The 17,163-nt window shown below is 52.2% G+C and overlaps 1 protein-coding gene across 1 annotated transcript in view; it reads left to right on the forward strand.

The window, feature by feature from the left end:
- The first annotated feature begins 423 nt into the window (after positions 1-423).
- Positions 424-17,163, forward strand: part of Dnmt3a (DNA (cytosine-5-)-methyltransferase 3 alpha) — a 113,652-nt gene continuing 96,912 nt past the window's right edge. The window contains exons 1-3 of the mRNA XM_013013670.1: positions 424-561; positions 706-956; positions 13,851-13,952. Coding sequence (XP_012869124.1) covers positions 894-956; positions 13,851-13,952 — 165 coding nt within the window. The 5' untranslated portion in view covers positions 424-561; positions 706-893. The remainder of the gene's footprint in view (positions 562-705; positions 957-13,850; positions 13,953-17,163) is intronic.

Raw genomic sequence — 17,163 nt, forward strand, 5'->3', positions numbered from 1 at the left:
GCGGTTTTGCGGGGGGCCTACTCAGGCCCAACAGTTCTGAAGGGGAATGAAGTCATTTCTGGGGTTGGGGACAGCAGGGCTGGCCTCCTTCTTCAACATCCCAGCTCCCCCCCCCCCCCCCCCTGCCAGGGCCCTGGAGCCCAGCAAAGGGGCCGATGCCCAGGGCCACCTGGGTTCCGGCCTCTGCCTCTGCGTTGCAGGGCCAAGGCTCTGGTCCTAAAAGCAAGGTGACATTCATTTCACTACATCCTGTGACTGCGGCTCACTTCCTCCACGTGGCAGGAGTGCTGTGGGGGTGGGGGGTCGGGTGAGGACAGACTAGAAGGAAAATGTAGTTGGGCTGGGGGCCTCTAGGGGAGGCTGGGGTTTCCCAGGGGCCGGCTGGGGCGGGAGGGAGGGTGTGGGAAGTGTTCAAAGGGAAGAACAGCCGTGAATGAAGAGAAGGGAGGAGCAGGAGGAGGCTGGAAGTCCCAGAAGCGGCCCCCACCTCGCCACAGCACTTGGAGGCTCTGGGGACGGTCATCGCCTCCAGCTGTGCCTGCCTCAGTCTCCCGCTCCCTGGTGAGACTGGGAGGAGGAGAGAGGTCAGAGAGAAGGCCTTCCCTGGCCTGTCTGGTCCTGGGGACTTCCCCCCTGGAGGGACCTGGGTCAGGTAGGCCCTGGGTCCTGGGCTCCACGCTACTGACCAGCTTTTCTTCCTCACAGGTGGAGCCACTGGGGAGCCCAAACCCCCACACAGACGAGGCAGCAGCTCACCAGAGGGCTTGACACGGGGATCTATGTTTCAGTTTTAACTCTTGCTTACAAAGACCACGATAATTCCTTCCCCGAAGCTTAGCAGCCTCTCCACCCCGCAAAGCCCCAGCCTGCCTCCCACCGCCCAGCTGCCCGCCATGCCCTCCGGCGGCCCCAGCGACACCAGCAGCTCCGCTGCCGAGCGGGAGGAAGACAGAAAGGTGAGTAGCACATCACTCATCTCTTCCGGGACCCTGTGGTGAGAGTCGCAGGGGGGTGGGTCCCACTCTTACAATGAGGGGGAGGCTGGCACTCACTCAGCCCTCACTCCAAACTGGTGGAATGCCTCTGGCTTCTTGACTTTGGTGACAGAGAAGCAGAGACCTAGAGATGGTAAACTCTGGTGGTGGAACAGGAATTTGAGCCAAGAGGTCCAGCTCCAGGACTCTGACTTTCAAACTACCTTGGTGTTTGTTGGCACAGGCTGGACCCTGGGTCTGTGCAGATGGTAGGGGTCGGCCTTCTTTGTTTCAGCGCTGCCTCTGTCTCCCTGCTGTTCAGGTAGCTTCCTGGGGTGCTAAAGCCATGCAGTGATCGGCCCATCTCACACAGACACAGACACACACACACACACACACACACACACACAACACACACACACACACACACACACACACACACACAGACACACACACACACACACACACACACACACACAAACACACACAGAGCTACCTGCTGCTTTTGGTGCTTAGGGCCAGGCCACAGGCACTGGGGGCCCTTGGCGAGGGTGACACTCCACCCTCCGCTCCAGGCTCCCAGAGACCTCTGCATCATCTTTGATGCCCGCCCCCCCTTGAGAGGTGAGCTCTTCACCCTTCAGCCAAACTTCTGATTGAGCTTATGTCCCTCAAAAGGGATTTTCTCAGATGGTGGGAATCCCTTTAGGTCCCTAAATGCTACCTGAGGGCCTTCCAAGCTAGGACCACCCATAGGGAAAGCTGCCTCTAACTCCAGCACTTGGACTCTGTTTCCCTCTGAAGGAGGAGTCAGCTCCCACGGAAGCTGTGACAGCACTCTCTGCAGTCCCTGTCTCCCCACCCCAGCCCTGGGAGGGGTGAGGTACTGCCTGTCTGGGAGAGCAGGGTCTGTTCATGAGACCAGGGTGTTCGGCAGACACCAGGTGTAGGGCCCTGAGTGCTTGGCACCCCACTCCATGCCACGGACCTTACGGCACGGCCCTTAGATGCCCTCCAGATGCTCAGCTTCTTTCCCAGCCCGCTCCTTCTTGGAGCAGGTCTCTGTGTTCTGGGTACCTTCCACCCATTGTTCCATTTGTCTTGGGAACACCCTGAGACAAATGGGGTAAGACAGATGGCCCTGGTTTTCAGCAGGGGACTCAAAGCACAGCCACACAGTGGTAGGTCCAGACAAGAGCCTCCCTCACCTCCTGGATCTGAGCCCTTCCCCAGGTCCCGTGTGGAGTCCTACTGTGAATGGCCACCCATCCCAGGTGTGCACAGAGTCCAGCCTGTGAGGGAGGGTGAGGAGCGGACACAGTGGGCAGAGCACGCTGAGCACCCTGTGCCTGGGCCCTGGTCCAGGATGCCTACGGCTCCAAGTCTGCCTCCTTTCTGTCCAGGTTAGCCCACAGGTTTTCTGGGCTGCTCTTGGCTCAGGACTTGATCAGGGAGAGACTCAGACCTGGGGCTACCATGCCCAGGACATCTGCAGCTTCTTGTGTGATACCTGAGGCCATAGTGATTTCCCTTCCTTCCTGGCTTTGTTTCCCTGTACGACTGGTTTTCTCTGGATCTTCCCTACCTGGAGTCCCACATCCCTACTGGTGCTACCCACCGTCACCTTGTCGCACTGGTGGTTACTAGTCGGCCATTCCCATAGCTGGACAAACTCCCCCTCCGTGACTGCACTGTGACACCCCCCTCCACCAGCAACAGGTCAGGCTCTGGATTGTGAGAGTCAGAGTAGAGAAGGAGCACTGCACAAGGATGCAGAAGGCCCAGGCCCCAAGCCCAAGGAAACTTCTTTCTGGAAATGTAACTTCAGGCCATCTGGGCTGTGTTTGCTCAGCTGGAAAATGGGAAGAGTAACTCTAGCCTTGCCTGTTGTACAGGCGGCAGTGCAGGTCAGATGAGGTCACAGGCATGGACTCACGGGCATGGAAGTGCCCTGCAGACAGCAAAGTCTGGTCCAATTATGAGGGATTACGACTGCTATTATTATCTACCTATAGTAACTGCTCTGGCTCAAGCGGCAACAAACACACACCCAGCCCAGATCCCAGAGCTGATAGCGCATATTCGTGTTGGAAAAGGTGGTGATGCCAAAAGACGGGTGATCTGGACCAGGGCCGGGGCCAGCAGGCCTCCTCCCCACCACCCACACCCATAGTGTGCATGTTGGCTCACCTGATACACCTCTAGCACCCTAGTCTGTTTCCAGTAGTACCAGGGAGCTGCCCGGGGAAGGTGGGAGTTGACACCACAACCACCACTGCAATCAGTGAAAGCCAGGCCTGGGGCAGGGACACTAGCTAGCTGCAGACAGGGCAGGCAGAGGACAGTGCAGCCTAGGAAGCTACAGGGGGACCTGGCACAAAGGAGCTGTCTGATGAGTCCCAGGGTAGGGATGTAGTGACCTGCTGGCGACACTAGCTCACCTCACCTGCTCTTCTAGCCTTGCCCTGTAGGCTCTAGGCCCCAGTTGAGGCTTTTCTGGGCTGTTTCTGGTGGCCCTTGGCCTGATTTCTCTGGGAAAGCCCTTTCCTCTCTGCACTTGGGATTACGGCTTACAGTGGATCAGTGGTGATCAAGTGTGATCCTCAGCCCAGCCATGTCCATACCTGAGAAGGCACTGGAACTGTGAAACTCAGGACTGTGTGCCTTTTTGTTTGTTTGTTTTATAGGTAGGGTCTTGCTCTGAAGCCTAGACTGGCCTTGAATTTGCAACCTTCCTGCCTGGGCCTCTACAGGCATGTGATATCACACCCTGCTGGAGCCATATCTTGAGCAGCTCCCAGGGGATTCTGTCACTGGTATCCGCAATGACCACTGATGGGGGGGGGGGGATATTGTCACTCTTTCCTTGCTGTGAAACCCCAGAGCTCAGGAAGGATTCCATAGATAGTATAGAGAGGAAAATGGAGTGGTTCAAACCTCTGCATGGAGCCAGGGTCAGGAAGGTGGGGTACAGAGATCAGAATAGGTAGGGGTGATCTGTGGGTGAGGGTGCCTAGCAACAGCCCCTCCCTCCTGCCATCCATGTAGCTGGCAGAATAGCACAGCGTGGGGAGGCTGAGTGCTGGGGCTGGAGCAGGCAGGTGGAAGGGTACTGGGAGGTAAACACTTACAGAGGGAATGGAGGAGGGACCAAGAGCCTCAGGCAACATCCCCTCCCCCATCTCAATGATTCCCTTTCCTCTGGCCTTGGAAACAATGGTCAAGATGGCATTCATTGAGCACAGTCTGTTGGACATTATATACATATTATTTTATGAACTCTTCCAATTAAGATCCTGGTGTTTTTCATTGCTCTTTCTTAGTAAGGACTAAACCAAAGCTTAGAGAGGTTAAGGCACTTGCCTGAAGTCACACAGCTAGTAGGTGGTAGTGTAAGGGTTGAGCCCGAGGCAGCTTGTACTATTGGCTTCTGTGTTCTTTAGTCTGTCTCCCACGTGAAGAGGAATGGAGTAAAGAGCCCTCCCAGGATGATGCTCTGTGGGCCTGCTCGTGTTTCCCCAGCTGCACGTTTACAAGTGTTTATTTAGACTAAAGCTGAGGTGGTTGAAAGCCTGCTCCTCTGTAACAGTGCTCTTGCCTCAGGATGGATGCTGAGGATACTTCATCCCAGCATGACCACTGCGGGTGTACACACACGCACGCATGCGCGCACACACACACACTCCAGACACACACACACACACACACACACACACACACACACACACACACACACACACACACACACACACACACACACACACACACACACACACACACACACACACACACACACACACACACACACACACACACACACACACACACACACACACACACACACACACACACACACACACACACACGCTCCAGACCGATCTCTTCAGTGAGGACACTGCTGTGGACATGGCTTCTTGCCCTTCCTCCCTCTTTCTTCGCCACATTGCTTCTTTTTTCTTCTCTTTCTCTCTCTATCCCTCCCTTCCTTTTTTCAGATTTAGATGCCTTTCCATACACATGGCTCATAGTAGGGCTCCACAAATCTGCTGGAGGAACTGAATGACATTCCTAGGAGATCTAGTAAAGGATAGGGGATAAGATAGAGAAATGGCCATGGCCACCGGTGCTCAAGCTGGGGAGAGGGGGGACCTTTCCCAAAGCCCTGTGCTTCAGCAGAGAGATTTGTGCTGGCCAGTGTGTGTGTGTGTGTGTGTGTGTAAGTGTAAGTGTATGTCTGCGTATATGTACTCTGTGCCTCTGGCCAGGCCTGGGTCCCTTCCCCTCCCCTTCCCTCCCTTCCCCTTTGCTCTACCCTCCAAGCCCAGCCCAGAGGCCTGGCAAGTGCTGGTCTCCCTTGAGCTCTGAGTACTTCCTCTGTGCTGGCCCATAAGCTCAAGGGAATCCTTGGGTGGGTTCCTCACAGGACTCGGGAACATAGAACATTCCAGGGAGCACTCTGCCTACTGCACTCAAATATCCCCACATGGGCACTAAGCACTGGCTAGTCACTGTAGAATCATTTAAAGAGAATCCTTTTTTCTTTCTTTCTTTCCTTTCCTTTTCTTTCTTTTTTTTTTTTTGTCGATTGTGGGTCTTGAACTCTGGGCCTGGAGGCTATCCCTCAGCTCTTCAGCTCAAGGCTAGTGCTCTATCACTTGAGCCACAGCACCACTTCGTTTTCTGAGTGGTTTATTGGAGATAACAGTCTCCTGGACTTTTGTGCCTGTGCTGGTTTTGAACTGTGATCCTCAGATCTCAGCCTCCTGAGTAGCTAGGATTACAGGCATGAGCCACTGATGCCTAAGAGAATCCTTTAAAGGACATTTGAGAAGTTACAGAGGAAGTGCTTCTCCCTTTGCACTCTGGGAGCACAGAGCACACAGTGGCAGGGGAGCTGACAGGCGCTCAGGCACGCCCAGCCCACCCAAGCTGACCCAGACCATGGCTTTGGGGCTTCAGATTGTTGGAAGCTCTCTCAGTTAGATGTTGTTTTGTCGTTAGATGTCAAGTGCAGTTAGCCATGCAGTCAGTATGGTCTTGGGTGCGGTCAGCTGGGCTCTGGAGACAGACCTGCCTTTGAATCTGCACTCCGGTGACTCAGCGGCGTGAGTGCCCAGCACAGAATGACCCCTGATGGGCCTGAGAGGTTTAAAAGAGATGGTGCTTGTCAGAACTCAGGGACCTGGTATGTAAGAAGTTAGCTGTGTGCTTTATTTTAATAAATGGTCCACCACTTACCTATCTGTCTATCTGCCTGCCTCTCTGCCCACCTACCTTCCTCTGTGCCTGCACCTCTAGGGTCTAGGCCACTGCAGCCCCTCGCATTGCAGGTCTGGGAGAAGCCCAGGGAGGGTGTGTGTCCTGGTGTGGTTTGGAGGCCACTTGGAAGCCAGCTGGTAGAGGAAGCTTTTCTCTTCGGTCCTAAGATCCAAGAGGCCTGAGGTCCCTGTGCCCTGTGCTCCTGCTGCAGGCGGGAGCTGTGGGTGCCTCTGAGGGTCTGCCTGCGTGAGAGGCTAGGGCTGGGACCATTAATCCTGCTCTGAATGGCTGGAGGTTTGAACCTGGCCCAGTGGAGAAGATGGGGGTTTCTTGGAACCAAGTTGTGGGGTAAGGTGGGGGGGGTAAAGATAGGAGAGGGGTGGGAAGTTGGACTCAGCTGCTTATAAAGGAGCTGGAGCTGGAGTGGTGTCCTAGACAGTTCGGAAACAGGCCTTTCCTCTCAGGCAGCCCTGAGCTGGGCCCAGCAAGCATGCTCCTGCCCACTAGCTGCCTCTGCGAGAGCCCCAGGGCAATGAGGGGCAATTCCTGTCCACCTTCACATGTGCCGGGCAGAAGGGCTTGCGGAGCAATGAGCTCCTTTAATGCTCACCTCAATGCAGGAGGCGACTGCTGTCATTATCCCCATTTTACAGAGGAGGAACCCGGGCTTAAAGAAGTTGGGAACTTGACTACAGTCGTGTGGCTAGAGAATTTTTATCTACACTCTTCCTCTCTGTGAAGCCAGCAATGTAGTCAGGGTGGGCTACTGGAGCAGACAGGAGTGGGCTCGGTGCCCAGAGAGCTTGCCGCCCGCAGGGCAGTGGACATGCTCCACACTAGCCCTGAGCATGGCATCAGCCGTAGCTTTTCCACATGTCTCTCCCTCTAGACTAAATTTTGTTTGCTGGCCTTTGTGTCCACTACACAGGAGGTGCTCAGTTGGTTTTTTATGTCCACCCCTGAGCTTGGCCTGGCAGTGGGGATGAGAATCAGCCTGCTGTGCCTTTGTCTTCATTTCAGAAGTGGGTAAGGGCCTGAAAAGGTCGATTGCTCGGCTGGTGAAGGCAGGCCGGAGGCCCTGAGGAGGGCCTGGGGAAGCAGGCCCAGCCATTTTCAGTCTTAGTACTTATGAATCATCTGCTATATGCAAGTATCCAGGCACTGTAAGGGACTCAGAGGGATCATTAAGACCTGTCCCCCTCCTCCCAAAGTGGGGACTTAGGTGAGGAGAGACAGTGTCCACCATTGATCATATGAAATCAGCCAGTGTTTGCCGAATATTGAATTCTGAAATGAGTAACTGATGAGCTTTGAGAGGTGAGGCCAGAAAAGCAGCAGACTTCCTCAGTGAGTCCTAGAGCTCCTACATCTTCAGCCTCTGCCCCCTGCCTCACCAGAGCCAGGAAGGGCCTGGATATGCATATGAGTATGTCCACATGTGTCATGTGTGCTTTGTGTGGGTCTCAGCCTGGTGCTCAGACTGCCCAGGTCAGAGCTCTGCTTGCTACAGAAGCCAATTCGTTTCACTGAATTCCACAACCACAGACAGTCCCTGGGAGGCCAGCCAGCCAGCTGGCAAAAGCTGTACATGCTTCTTGTCCCTGGGGGCCCAGGCAAGTGGCTGGCTAGATCCGGCAAGTTCATCCCCTCAACTCACACACCAACTGAGACATCTGCTCAGCGGATGCCAGGTCAGTAGCATCCGGTTTAAGAACTGAAAGGAGCACGTATGTCTTTCTGGATATCTCTGGGTGAGGGCTTGTGAGGAGGAGGGGTAAGGCTGGATCTAGACACAGCAAGGCAAGTGAGTGCATCTGTGTGCATGCACCTTCAGTACATCAGTATGTACCTTCAGCATGCATGGCCTGTGGGCTTAGGTTTTCACTGGGAGCAGGTGTGTGAGCACTTGCGTGTGCTCTAGTGCAGAACATGGCATAGGCTATTATGGTAGCCTTTGGTAGGTTGCAGTGGAAAGAACCATAGGCTTAAAAGATTGAAATTTGGACTCTGAAGCTTTTCTTCCTGACTATGATTCTGTGAGTCAGATAACCTCTCTGAGCTTCAGATTTCCCGCCTATGTAATGGAAAAATAACACCAGCTCTGCTTTCTGTAAAGCATAAGAATAAAATGGAATAACATATGTGGAAAGGCTTTGCTAATTACCCTGCACTCTACAAATGTGAGAGATTATTATCGTCATAGCCAGCTCATCCGAATGAGAAATTGTGTGTAGCTTAAAATTATCCATCCAGTGAGCTACGCCAAAATGTAGGTCAAATCCTCAGAAGTTTGGAGGGAGGCTGATGGAAACCACTTAATCTTATTGGCCACCAAGAGTGAAGGTGCTTTGAAAGCCATAAAGACTTACATAATGTAAAGTGACAATTACGTTTAAGCTTAAAAGATACATTGTAGGTTTGGCATGGAGATTGATGCCTGTAATCCCAGCACTCAAGAGACTGAGGCAGGAGGATCTCAAGCTGTAGGCCAGGGAGACCATGACAAAAATGAGTGAATGAATAAATAAATAAATAGTAGCATATCTTAGTTTTCCTGTTACCAGAGACATAAAGATACAAGTAAAAGCCAGGCACTGGTGATGTACACCTGTAATCCTCAGGAGGCTGAGACCTCAAGAGTATCGGTTCAAATCCAACCTGAGCAGAAAAGTCTGTGAAACTACCTCCAGTTAGCCTACAAATAAAGCTGGACTGGAGGTGTGGCCCAGTGGTAGAGCACCAACTATGGTTGAAAATGCTGAGGCTCTTGTGTTTAAGCCCTAGTACTAGTGTGCATGCACGCATGCACACACACACACATCCAAGTGACCCAGAAACCTGAATGTTCATAGCTCGTGGATTTGTATGTGTGTGCCACTTATGTGTATGGACTCAGCTGTGGACTCGGGACATGGCAGTCACTTATCCATGTGTTGTTGTGCTGGCCCCATCAGCCTAGACATTGTGAATGCCATTGTGAAGAAGTCTCTGTTGACTGTGTGTGATGACATATACCTGCAATTTCAGCACTTGGGAGGTAGAGATAGAAGGGTTACATGTTTGAGACCAGCCTAAGCTATATAGAGAGGCTCTAAAAGTCTGCCAGTTCCCTCTAGGAACCCATGGCTTGACCAGCACAATGCTAAAATTGGAATGCTGGGTAGTAGATGCTCCAGAAGGGGTCTGTCAGGTCAGTCTAGGCTGGGGATGGGAGAAGAGTGAAAGGAACCCTAGGAATTAAGGCTGGAAAAGGGAGTCTGCTGAAAGCTCGATGTTCCGGTGGGCCAGTCGCCTAGGCAGCTGCTTTTACACCTGCTGCAGTGCTGGCCCCCCGTGTTGAGAGGAGACACAGGCAATCCAGCCAGACCCTGGGAGCGTCTTGCATCAGGGTTAAGGAGCTGATCTGCATCCTCCTGCAGGTCCCCACGATCCCTTTAGGGAAGGGTTTTAGCTCTGCAGAGTGACATAATCAGTCTTGCATTTTGGAGAGATTAGGGAACCCCAGGGTCCCACATATTTTACCACTGTGGCTCCAGCCAGATGGTGGGATCTGTCTGCACCTTGAGTGATAGCTGCACATGTAAGAAGCAAGCTGGGATTTATGCAAGGCAAGAAGGCCCAGGAGGGTGGGCTTGCCGTGCTTCTGTGAAATGTTCTAGTCAGGATATATGGAGCCAGGAGGAAGTGCCATCCTCGAGTGACTGTTACATGTCAGCTTTCAACCTATTACTTCACCTCATTCTTATGCCATTGCTGTAGAGTAGGTATTATTGTCCCCATTTTATGGATGAGGAAAGCAAGACACAGAAAGGTAACAGCTTGAAGTGAGTATTAAGTATACAGCAGAACAAAAATCCTAACCTAGCTTTCCCTTTGCCAAACACCTATCTATCATTTCTGCCCCTCTGAAGGGCTGATTAATTCAGTCCCTTCCTTGACAGATGAGGAAACCATCCTGGACTCAAATCTGTTCCCACTAAATGTGTTATTGCTTTCCAGCTGCTCAGGTTACTTGGATCAGATTCTTCTATTTCAGAATATTAGGGATGCCTCCTAATTCAGTGCTACTTGCAGATTTGATCAGCATATTTTACATTCCTCTCCTCAGCCCATCAGCAAAGATACTGAGTAAAACAGGCCCCATGACAGATGCAAGAATGAAACACTTGACATGCCTCTTAGAGCGGCTGAGGGCACAGCCTGGCCCATCTGTTCACTCTGCTGGGCCGATAAGCCCCTAGTCTGCAGCCTGAACTGTAGGCTGGTCCACAGCAGAGCACCCCAGTCACTTTGCCCTGCACTTGTGCTCCATCTTGGAAGAGTGAATGTTGGCAGAAGATAACCTGCTTCTGGGCCATGTGGAAAGGGTAGGGTCCAGACCTGAGTGTGAATCTGATCTGGTCTTTCATAGAGACTGGGAGGCCTAACCATACTTCGCCTTCCACTGAAAGCAAGACTCAGGCCTGGCCCCTGCTCCTCTGTGTGATGCCCCCACATGCTTGGAAGCTGGCATCAGGTGGTCCGTTACCTAGAATTGAATCCTATGAGGAAGAAAGTGTATGAGTGCCTAAAGCACGCCTGGACAGTGTGTGCCAGTGCAGCGAAGTAGCTAATGGCCTGCCAGTGTGGACCAGCTGCCTGTCAGAGACCCCAGAGGCATTTCAGTGAGCCTATGGCAGCCTGGCCTTGTTTGTCCTGAAATGTCAGTGTCTTTTTTTTTTTTTTTCCTGTGGGTCCTGGAGATTGAACTCTGGGCTTGGGCACTACCCCTGAGCTCTTCGGCTCAAGGCGAATGCTCTACCACTTGAGCCATAGCGCCACTTCCGGTTTTCTAGTCGTTTATTGGAGATAAGAGTCTCACAGACTTTCCTGCCTGGGCTGGCAGGAACTGTGATCCTCAGATCTCTGAGAATCCTCAGAGATCTGAGTAGCTAGGATTATAGGTGTGAGCTACCAGCGCCTGGCTTGTCAAATGTCTTTGTTTTCAAGTCATTGCCTTGTGATGAGTATGGGTTTTGTTGTTGTTTGTGCTGGTCCTGGGACTTGAACTTAAGGCCTAGGAACTGTCCCTTCATTTTTTTTTTTTTTGGTTGTGGGGCTTGAACTCTGGGCTTGGGCGCTGTCCCTGCTCTCTTCAGCTCAAGGCAAGTGCTCTACCACTTGAGCCACAGTGCCATTTCTGGTTTTCTAGTGGTTTGTTGGAGATAAGAGTCTCACAGACTTTCCTGCCCAGGCTGGCTTTGAACCTCGATCTTCAGATCTCAGCCTCCTGAGTAGCTAGGATTACAGGCGTGAGCCACTCAAGGCTAGTGCTTTCCCATTTGAGCCACAGCTTTACTTCCAGATTTTTGCTGATTAAATGGAGAAAAGAATCTCATAGACTTTCCTGCCCAGGCTGGCTTTGAATTATAATCCTCCATTCTCAGCCTCCTGAGTAGCTAGCCACCAGCACCTAGCTGTGACTTGTAGTTTCTTTTTACTGACCAGAGGACCTGATTAGCCTTCACATGTCTGGTGAATTCAGAATAAAAGATAGGAAATCAAATAAATTCTTCATTACAAATTTCTTTGTAATAAGTGAAGCTTGTTAAATAATTCAAATCCCAGAATTTTGGAACAGATAGATCCTTCCAGAATCTATCCAAAGCTCTGGGATTCATTTGTAAACAAAACAGATGAGGGGACAAACCATGTGTTCACCTGAGAGATGAGAAGCTGGCAGAATGGCCAACTCCATAACATAACTCCATGAGCATACCTGGTTCCTGCAGTACCTAGTTAGCAGTGATTGAATCTGGCCAAAAGCAAGATTCAGTATGTCTTTGCTGATCCCATCGTAGCTTTTCTGTGCTGAACTGCCTTGGTAATGTTTCCCTTCCGTGTGATGCAAATGACCCTTTCCTTTCTGTCGAATGTCTGCAACATCTCTGGAGAGCTCAAGCCAGCAGCCTGGCTCGGCCTATAGCTGGGCCTTCTAGCCCCCATGGTGCTCCTCTGACTTGTCTGACGAGCCTTTGTCCCGAGGCCTTTTGGTACTCACTGTGCTTCCTCACAGGGACAGCCTCCTCCACAGATGGCACAGAGTTCCCCCACCCCCTGTCTTGCTTTCACATCCTTTTTGGCTGGCCTCCTTAAGTGGTCCTCTTCAGACCTTCTCCGCCCTCTTTCCTCCCTGTCATGCTGCTTTGCACTGCTCAAGGGCAGTGTTCTCAACAGCATCCATGATTACCCCGGCCAGATCTCTGACCCGGACATCACTGCCTCAGATGACTTTGGACTGTCAGGTAGCAGCTCTCTCCTTCTGCCCTCGCAATGCCAGACTTCTCACAGTGACCTCTTCCATGCTTCTGACTGCTCTCCTTTGCTAGCACTGCCCTCTCCAGTGTGGCCACTACTACCACTGCATACCCAGATCTGGCGCCTCTGTAATCCTCGTCTTACCTCTCTTTCGTGGCATCCAGTGCTTGAGTTGCCATAGCTTCCTTGCAGACACACCTTAAATGGATGGATGTCTGGGTAGATGGTGATGCCCTTCTAGCTTTGATGTCTTCGATTGGTCATACTCGTTTTCATTCATGTGTCCCACCATCACCTGCAAATTAATGTGGCAAACCACAAGCTATTTTGAAATCACAGAAAATGAAAGTTGAGTGGGATGTAGAAGGCCATCTCAACTGAATCTCCAGGAAACCTGATCACCCTCCCTTCTCCATCCATGGTGCCAGCATCTGTTGGTCCCTCTCTTGGGGAGAGCCCTGAACCCATGTTCTGCTCCTGACATCATAGAGGGCATGAGGAGCAGCCCGCTGTCCTTCTGTTGGTTCAAGGTCCCTCTCTCCTTTCCCAGCTAGGTTTCTGCCAGTAATTAGTCATGCTGGAGCCTGCTGAGTCAGAAGAGCCTTGTGAGTGGTTTGTGGCCAGACTGGAGTGGTAAGGCAGGACTTTCTAGGTATATATCTCTGGGTCCCAGGAGACAAGCCCAGAGGGCCAGATCCTGCACATGTTCTGTCCAGAGTTCAGTGAGTGAGAGGGACCAAAAGGGACCAAGCTGTGGTCCCTGAGATGCGCCTGTGGGGTCATGGTGTAGGAAGCGCCACACAGCGCACACAGCCAAGCTCCAGCTGTACAGGAGAGTCCTACATTTTGTACAATAGTCTTCATTTCAAATATTGCATGTGTTTTAAGCAAGTATGACTAAATCCAACATTTCTTTTCATGTGATATTATTTTCAATAACAAAATTATTAAATAGCTTCCTCATTGGATGTACTTGGGTATAATATTTTTATGTAAATTAACTCAGAAACAAATCCTTCATCAGAGCATGTGTTATGATCTTGCAGTTGAAAAAACATGGTCACTAGGGGGCTTGACACCTTCTTCTGGGACAACAGGCTCTCCCCAAAGCCCTCCAAGCTGTATTTAGATGGGGCTCAATGAGGTGGCTCCAGCTGTGCCAGCCAGGAAGACAGTGCCAATGATCCTGGGGGAGGGGACAGCACTGGAAGTGAAGCTGTCATGGAAGTGGACCAGGAGGCGGCCATGGCCAACCCAGCTAGCCTGGGAGCAGGTACCTCATGGGTCAGCTCTGGCTCAAGGCTGTGTCTGTGCCCACAGGAAGAAGAGCAGGAGGAAGCTCGCAGCAAGGAGGAACGCCAGGAGCCCAGCGCCACAGCACGGAAGGTGGGGAGACCTGGCCGGAAGCGCAAACACCCACCGGTGAGTGTCCTGTCTCTCACTCACCACACAAGTCCATGGGACAGACACATGAAAGCAGTGGCACTGCAGGACCCTAGAGACAACACCAGCTCCAAGCTCCCTCCAGCTCCTCTGTCTTTACAGTACGCACATTCCTCTGTTTTCCACGTTAACAACTGGAGACCCTCAGGACCAGGAGACTTGGTGGATGGGTATTGGAGCTGAGATTTCAACTAGGCCTCTGAATCTCAGCCTCCTTTTAGAGGAGACAGTAAGAGAGCCCGTCAGACTCCCTAGTCTGCAAGCATACTCTCCCCTCCTGCTTCCCCCTTCCCCCTCCCACAAGCAGACCACCCTTTGCAGAACCACACACCTGCCCTGGGCCTCAGCCCCCACCTGGGCTCACAGAGAAGGGCGGAGATGCAGGCTGACCTGTAGCGAACCAGATGCTGGTGAAGTCCTGCAGGGGTGGCCAGCCCACAAGCTGGGGACTCCTGGGGTCTGTGCAGCTGAGCCATCTGGGGTGAGCTCAGGGACAAGGCTGTAGGCCTCCTTGCTCCTGAACCTTGGAGACAGCTGGTTCCTTTCTTTTAGCCCCTTCCAGCTGAGAATGGTAAACTTGGAGCTAGAAGGCAAGGGGGAGCCTGGACTGGGGATTTGTAATTCAGTCCTTCAAGGAAATGTTCTCAGCGGGGCAGGGAGGCCAGGCTTTCCCAGCAGAGGTAGGGAGGTGGGCTGCAGAGGGGCTGGAGCGCACAGCTGCCCATTCCGCTTGAAAATGCGAAGCAAGGAGCCAAAGTTAGACGACTTCACTGGTAAGAAATTTGAAACATTTTCAGATTAAAGTGAGCACAGATATTATGGCCTGGAGTGAAAAATTCACAAGACAACGAAAGGACAAAGTGGGACTTCAAAAGAATTTCTGGTTTGCGGCGGGACTGTTCTGGCAGGAGGCGGTGGGCGTGGGAGCCCAGCTAGAGAGGAGAGGGGTCCCATATGACTCCATGTGCGCCCCGCCCTCCTGAGGCTGCAGCCTGGGCTCTGCAGAGCCAGCTCCCTTTCTCCTGATTTAGTTGCTGGGGACCAGAGCCGCCACCTGTAGCAAATAAAGACTTGGTGACCCTTTGACTCCAATTTGTAAGTCTCTCCAGTCAGAGGGAAGGCACGTCATGGGGGTGGGGGTGGGGAGAGAAGGTCTGTAGTCAGCGGACAAGAGAAATGGCCAGCAGATGGCCAGCAAGAGAGAAGGAGGGCTTCACAGTGGAAGTGGACCAAGGAGGGTTATGTTTTGGGAGTCCAGAAGATCTGGGTGTGGGCTGGAAAGGTGGCTCAGTGGCAGAGCGCTTGCCTTGCATGCATGAGGCCCTGGGTTCATTCCTCAGCACCACATAAGCAGAAAAAGCCAGAAGTGGCTCTGTAGCTCAAGTGGTAGAGCGCTAGCCTTGAGCTAAAGAGCTGAGGGACAGTGCCCAGGCCCAGAGTTCAGGCCTCACAACCGACAAAAAGTAAAGAAAGCATGGCAAACACAGTTTGGGAGAGGAAACAGTGCCTGTGTTGACCATTTTCCAGCTACGTGTCCTTGAGCAAGTTCCTTCTCAATGCCATTTCTTCATTGGTAAAAGAGGGCTGCTAATATTAACTAGCTTCCTACCTTCAGGGCTGGCTAGCTAATGAACCCCGGCCATTGTAGGGGTTCAGGTCACAATCTGGGATACAGGTGTTAGGGGTGAGGCCCAGCATCAGCCTCTGGTAGCTCTGATAAGAGACACCTTACATTCTGTGCAAGTCGCAGCCTGGATGTGGTCTAAGGTCTTGTCCTCAGTGATGCCTGCCGTTGCCTGGACTCTCAGGAGCACCCTGGGGACCAGGGAGGAAGCTGCCTGACCCAGATGGTGGCAGGGACACCCTGCATGCTACATGGACAGAGAGATGGCCCAGAGAAAGACAGCACCGCCCTTGCTGGCATTCCTGCTGCATCGAGGGGAAGTTCATGGCCCCAGCCTGGCACTTGTAGGGCCAGCACTGGTCCCTACCCCTTCCCTGTAAGAGCGCAGCCTGCTGGAAGGCACCCTTGGGACTTGCTACAGCTGTGGCCCTGGGAACAGATTACCAGGGAGCATTAAAGCAGCTGAACGCTGTCCAGCTAAGATGGAGAGGGCAGGGAGCTTGGCTCCATCCTGACAGCTATAATCAGGAAAGGCCCAGGAGAAATGACACTGGCAGGAGGCTGTACTTCCTTTGTGCAAACTGCTCCATTGACAGTGGACAGGGAGGGCCAAGGTACATCACCTGCTCCTCCCTGCTCCAAAGCTACAAGATCTTTGGCTTCCTCCTGCTCTTTCCCACTTCCGCAGGCGTCTGTCCATGGGTGCTCCCCTGTTGCCTGTGGCTGCACCCTCCCCCAAACCAGACTCACCACTCAGAGGCCCAGACCTGTGTACTCACTAGATCTCCCATCTCTTTTCCTCTCCTTCACATGAGGCTCAGCAGAAGCTCAAAGACTTACCTTCCCATCTGGTGTGCCAGAGAGAAGAGGCCACTCCTTCACAGTAATTACTTCACCTGACAAATCTCTGTCCATGAATCTCTAAGAACTCCATTTCTTGGGAGACAATATCGAGAATATTTTATCTGGCATTACCATCTGATCTCTCCATCTTCCACACCAGCTCCCAATACCACCTCTGTAGTTATAAAACTATATCTTCTCACTGTCCCTTGAACATACCAAGCTCATCTCTCTTGCTGTTGTGCCTTCCCTGCCCTCTACCTGCCCCAGAGCCATGACACTTCAAAGCACCTTGAAAATAAAGACCTGTTCAGCCAGGATTACCCATTTGGCCTCTCCCTGATCTGTTTGTAGAACTAATACAATTGAATTACTGAAGAATCAAAGACCAGTTACAAGCCTAGACTACATGCATTAATGGTCTACAGACCTTACTTTTAAAAACAGTGGTGGTAACTGGTCTGCATAGAACTTGAGAATTCATGTATTTCTGTGGTGCTAGGAATGGGACCTTGAGTTTAGTTCATACTCAGCGAGCACTCTACCTCCAGCCTTAGGAGTTTGTTTACCAATTTGATATTTTCCCACATTCATAGATATGCCTGATGGTTTTGATTTTTTTTTTTTTTTGTCGGTTGTGGGGCTTGAACTCTGGGCCTGGGTGCTCAGCTCTTCAGCTCAAGGCGAGCGCTCTACCACTTGAGCTACAGCGCCACTTCCGGT

The sequence above is a fragment of the Dipodomys ordii genome, unplaced genomic scaffold, assembly GCF_000151885.1.
Source record: "Dipodomys ordii isolate 6190 unplaced genomic scaffold, Dord_2.0 Scaffold20, whole genome shotgun sequence".
Classification (NCBI taxonomy): domain Eukaryota; kingdom Metazoa; phylum Chordata; class Mammalia; order Rodentia; family Heteromyidae; genus Dipodomys; species Dipodomys ordii.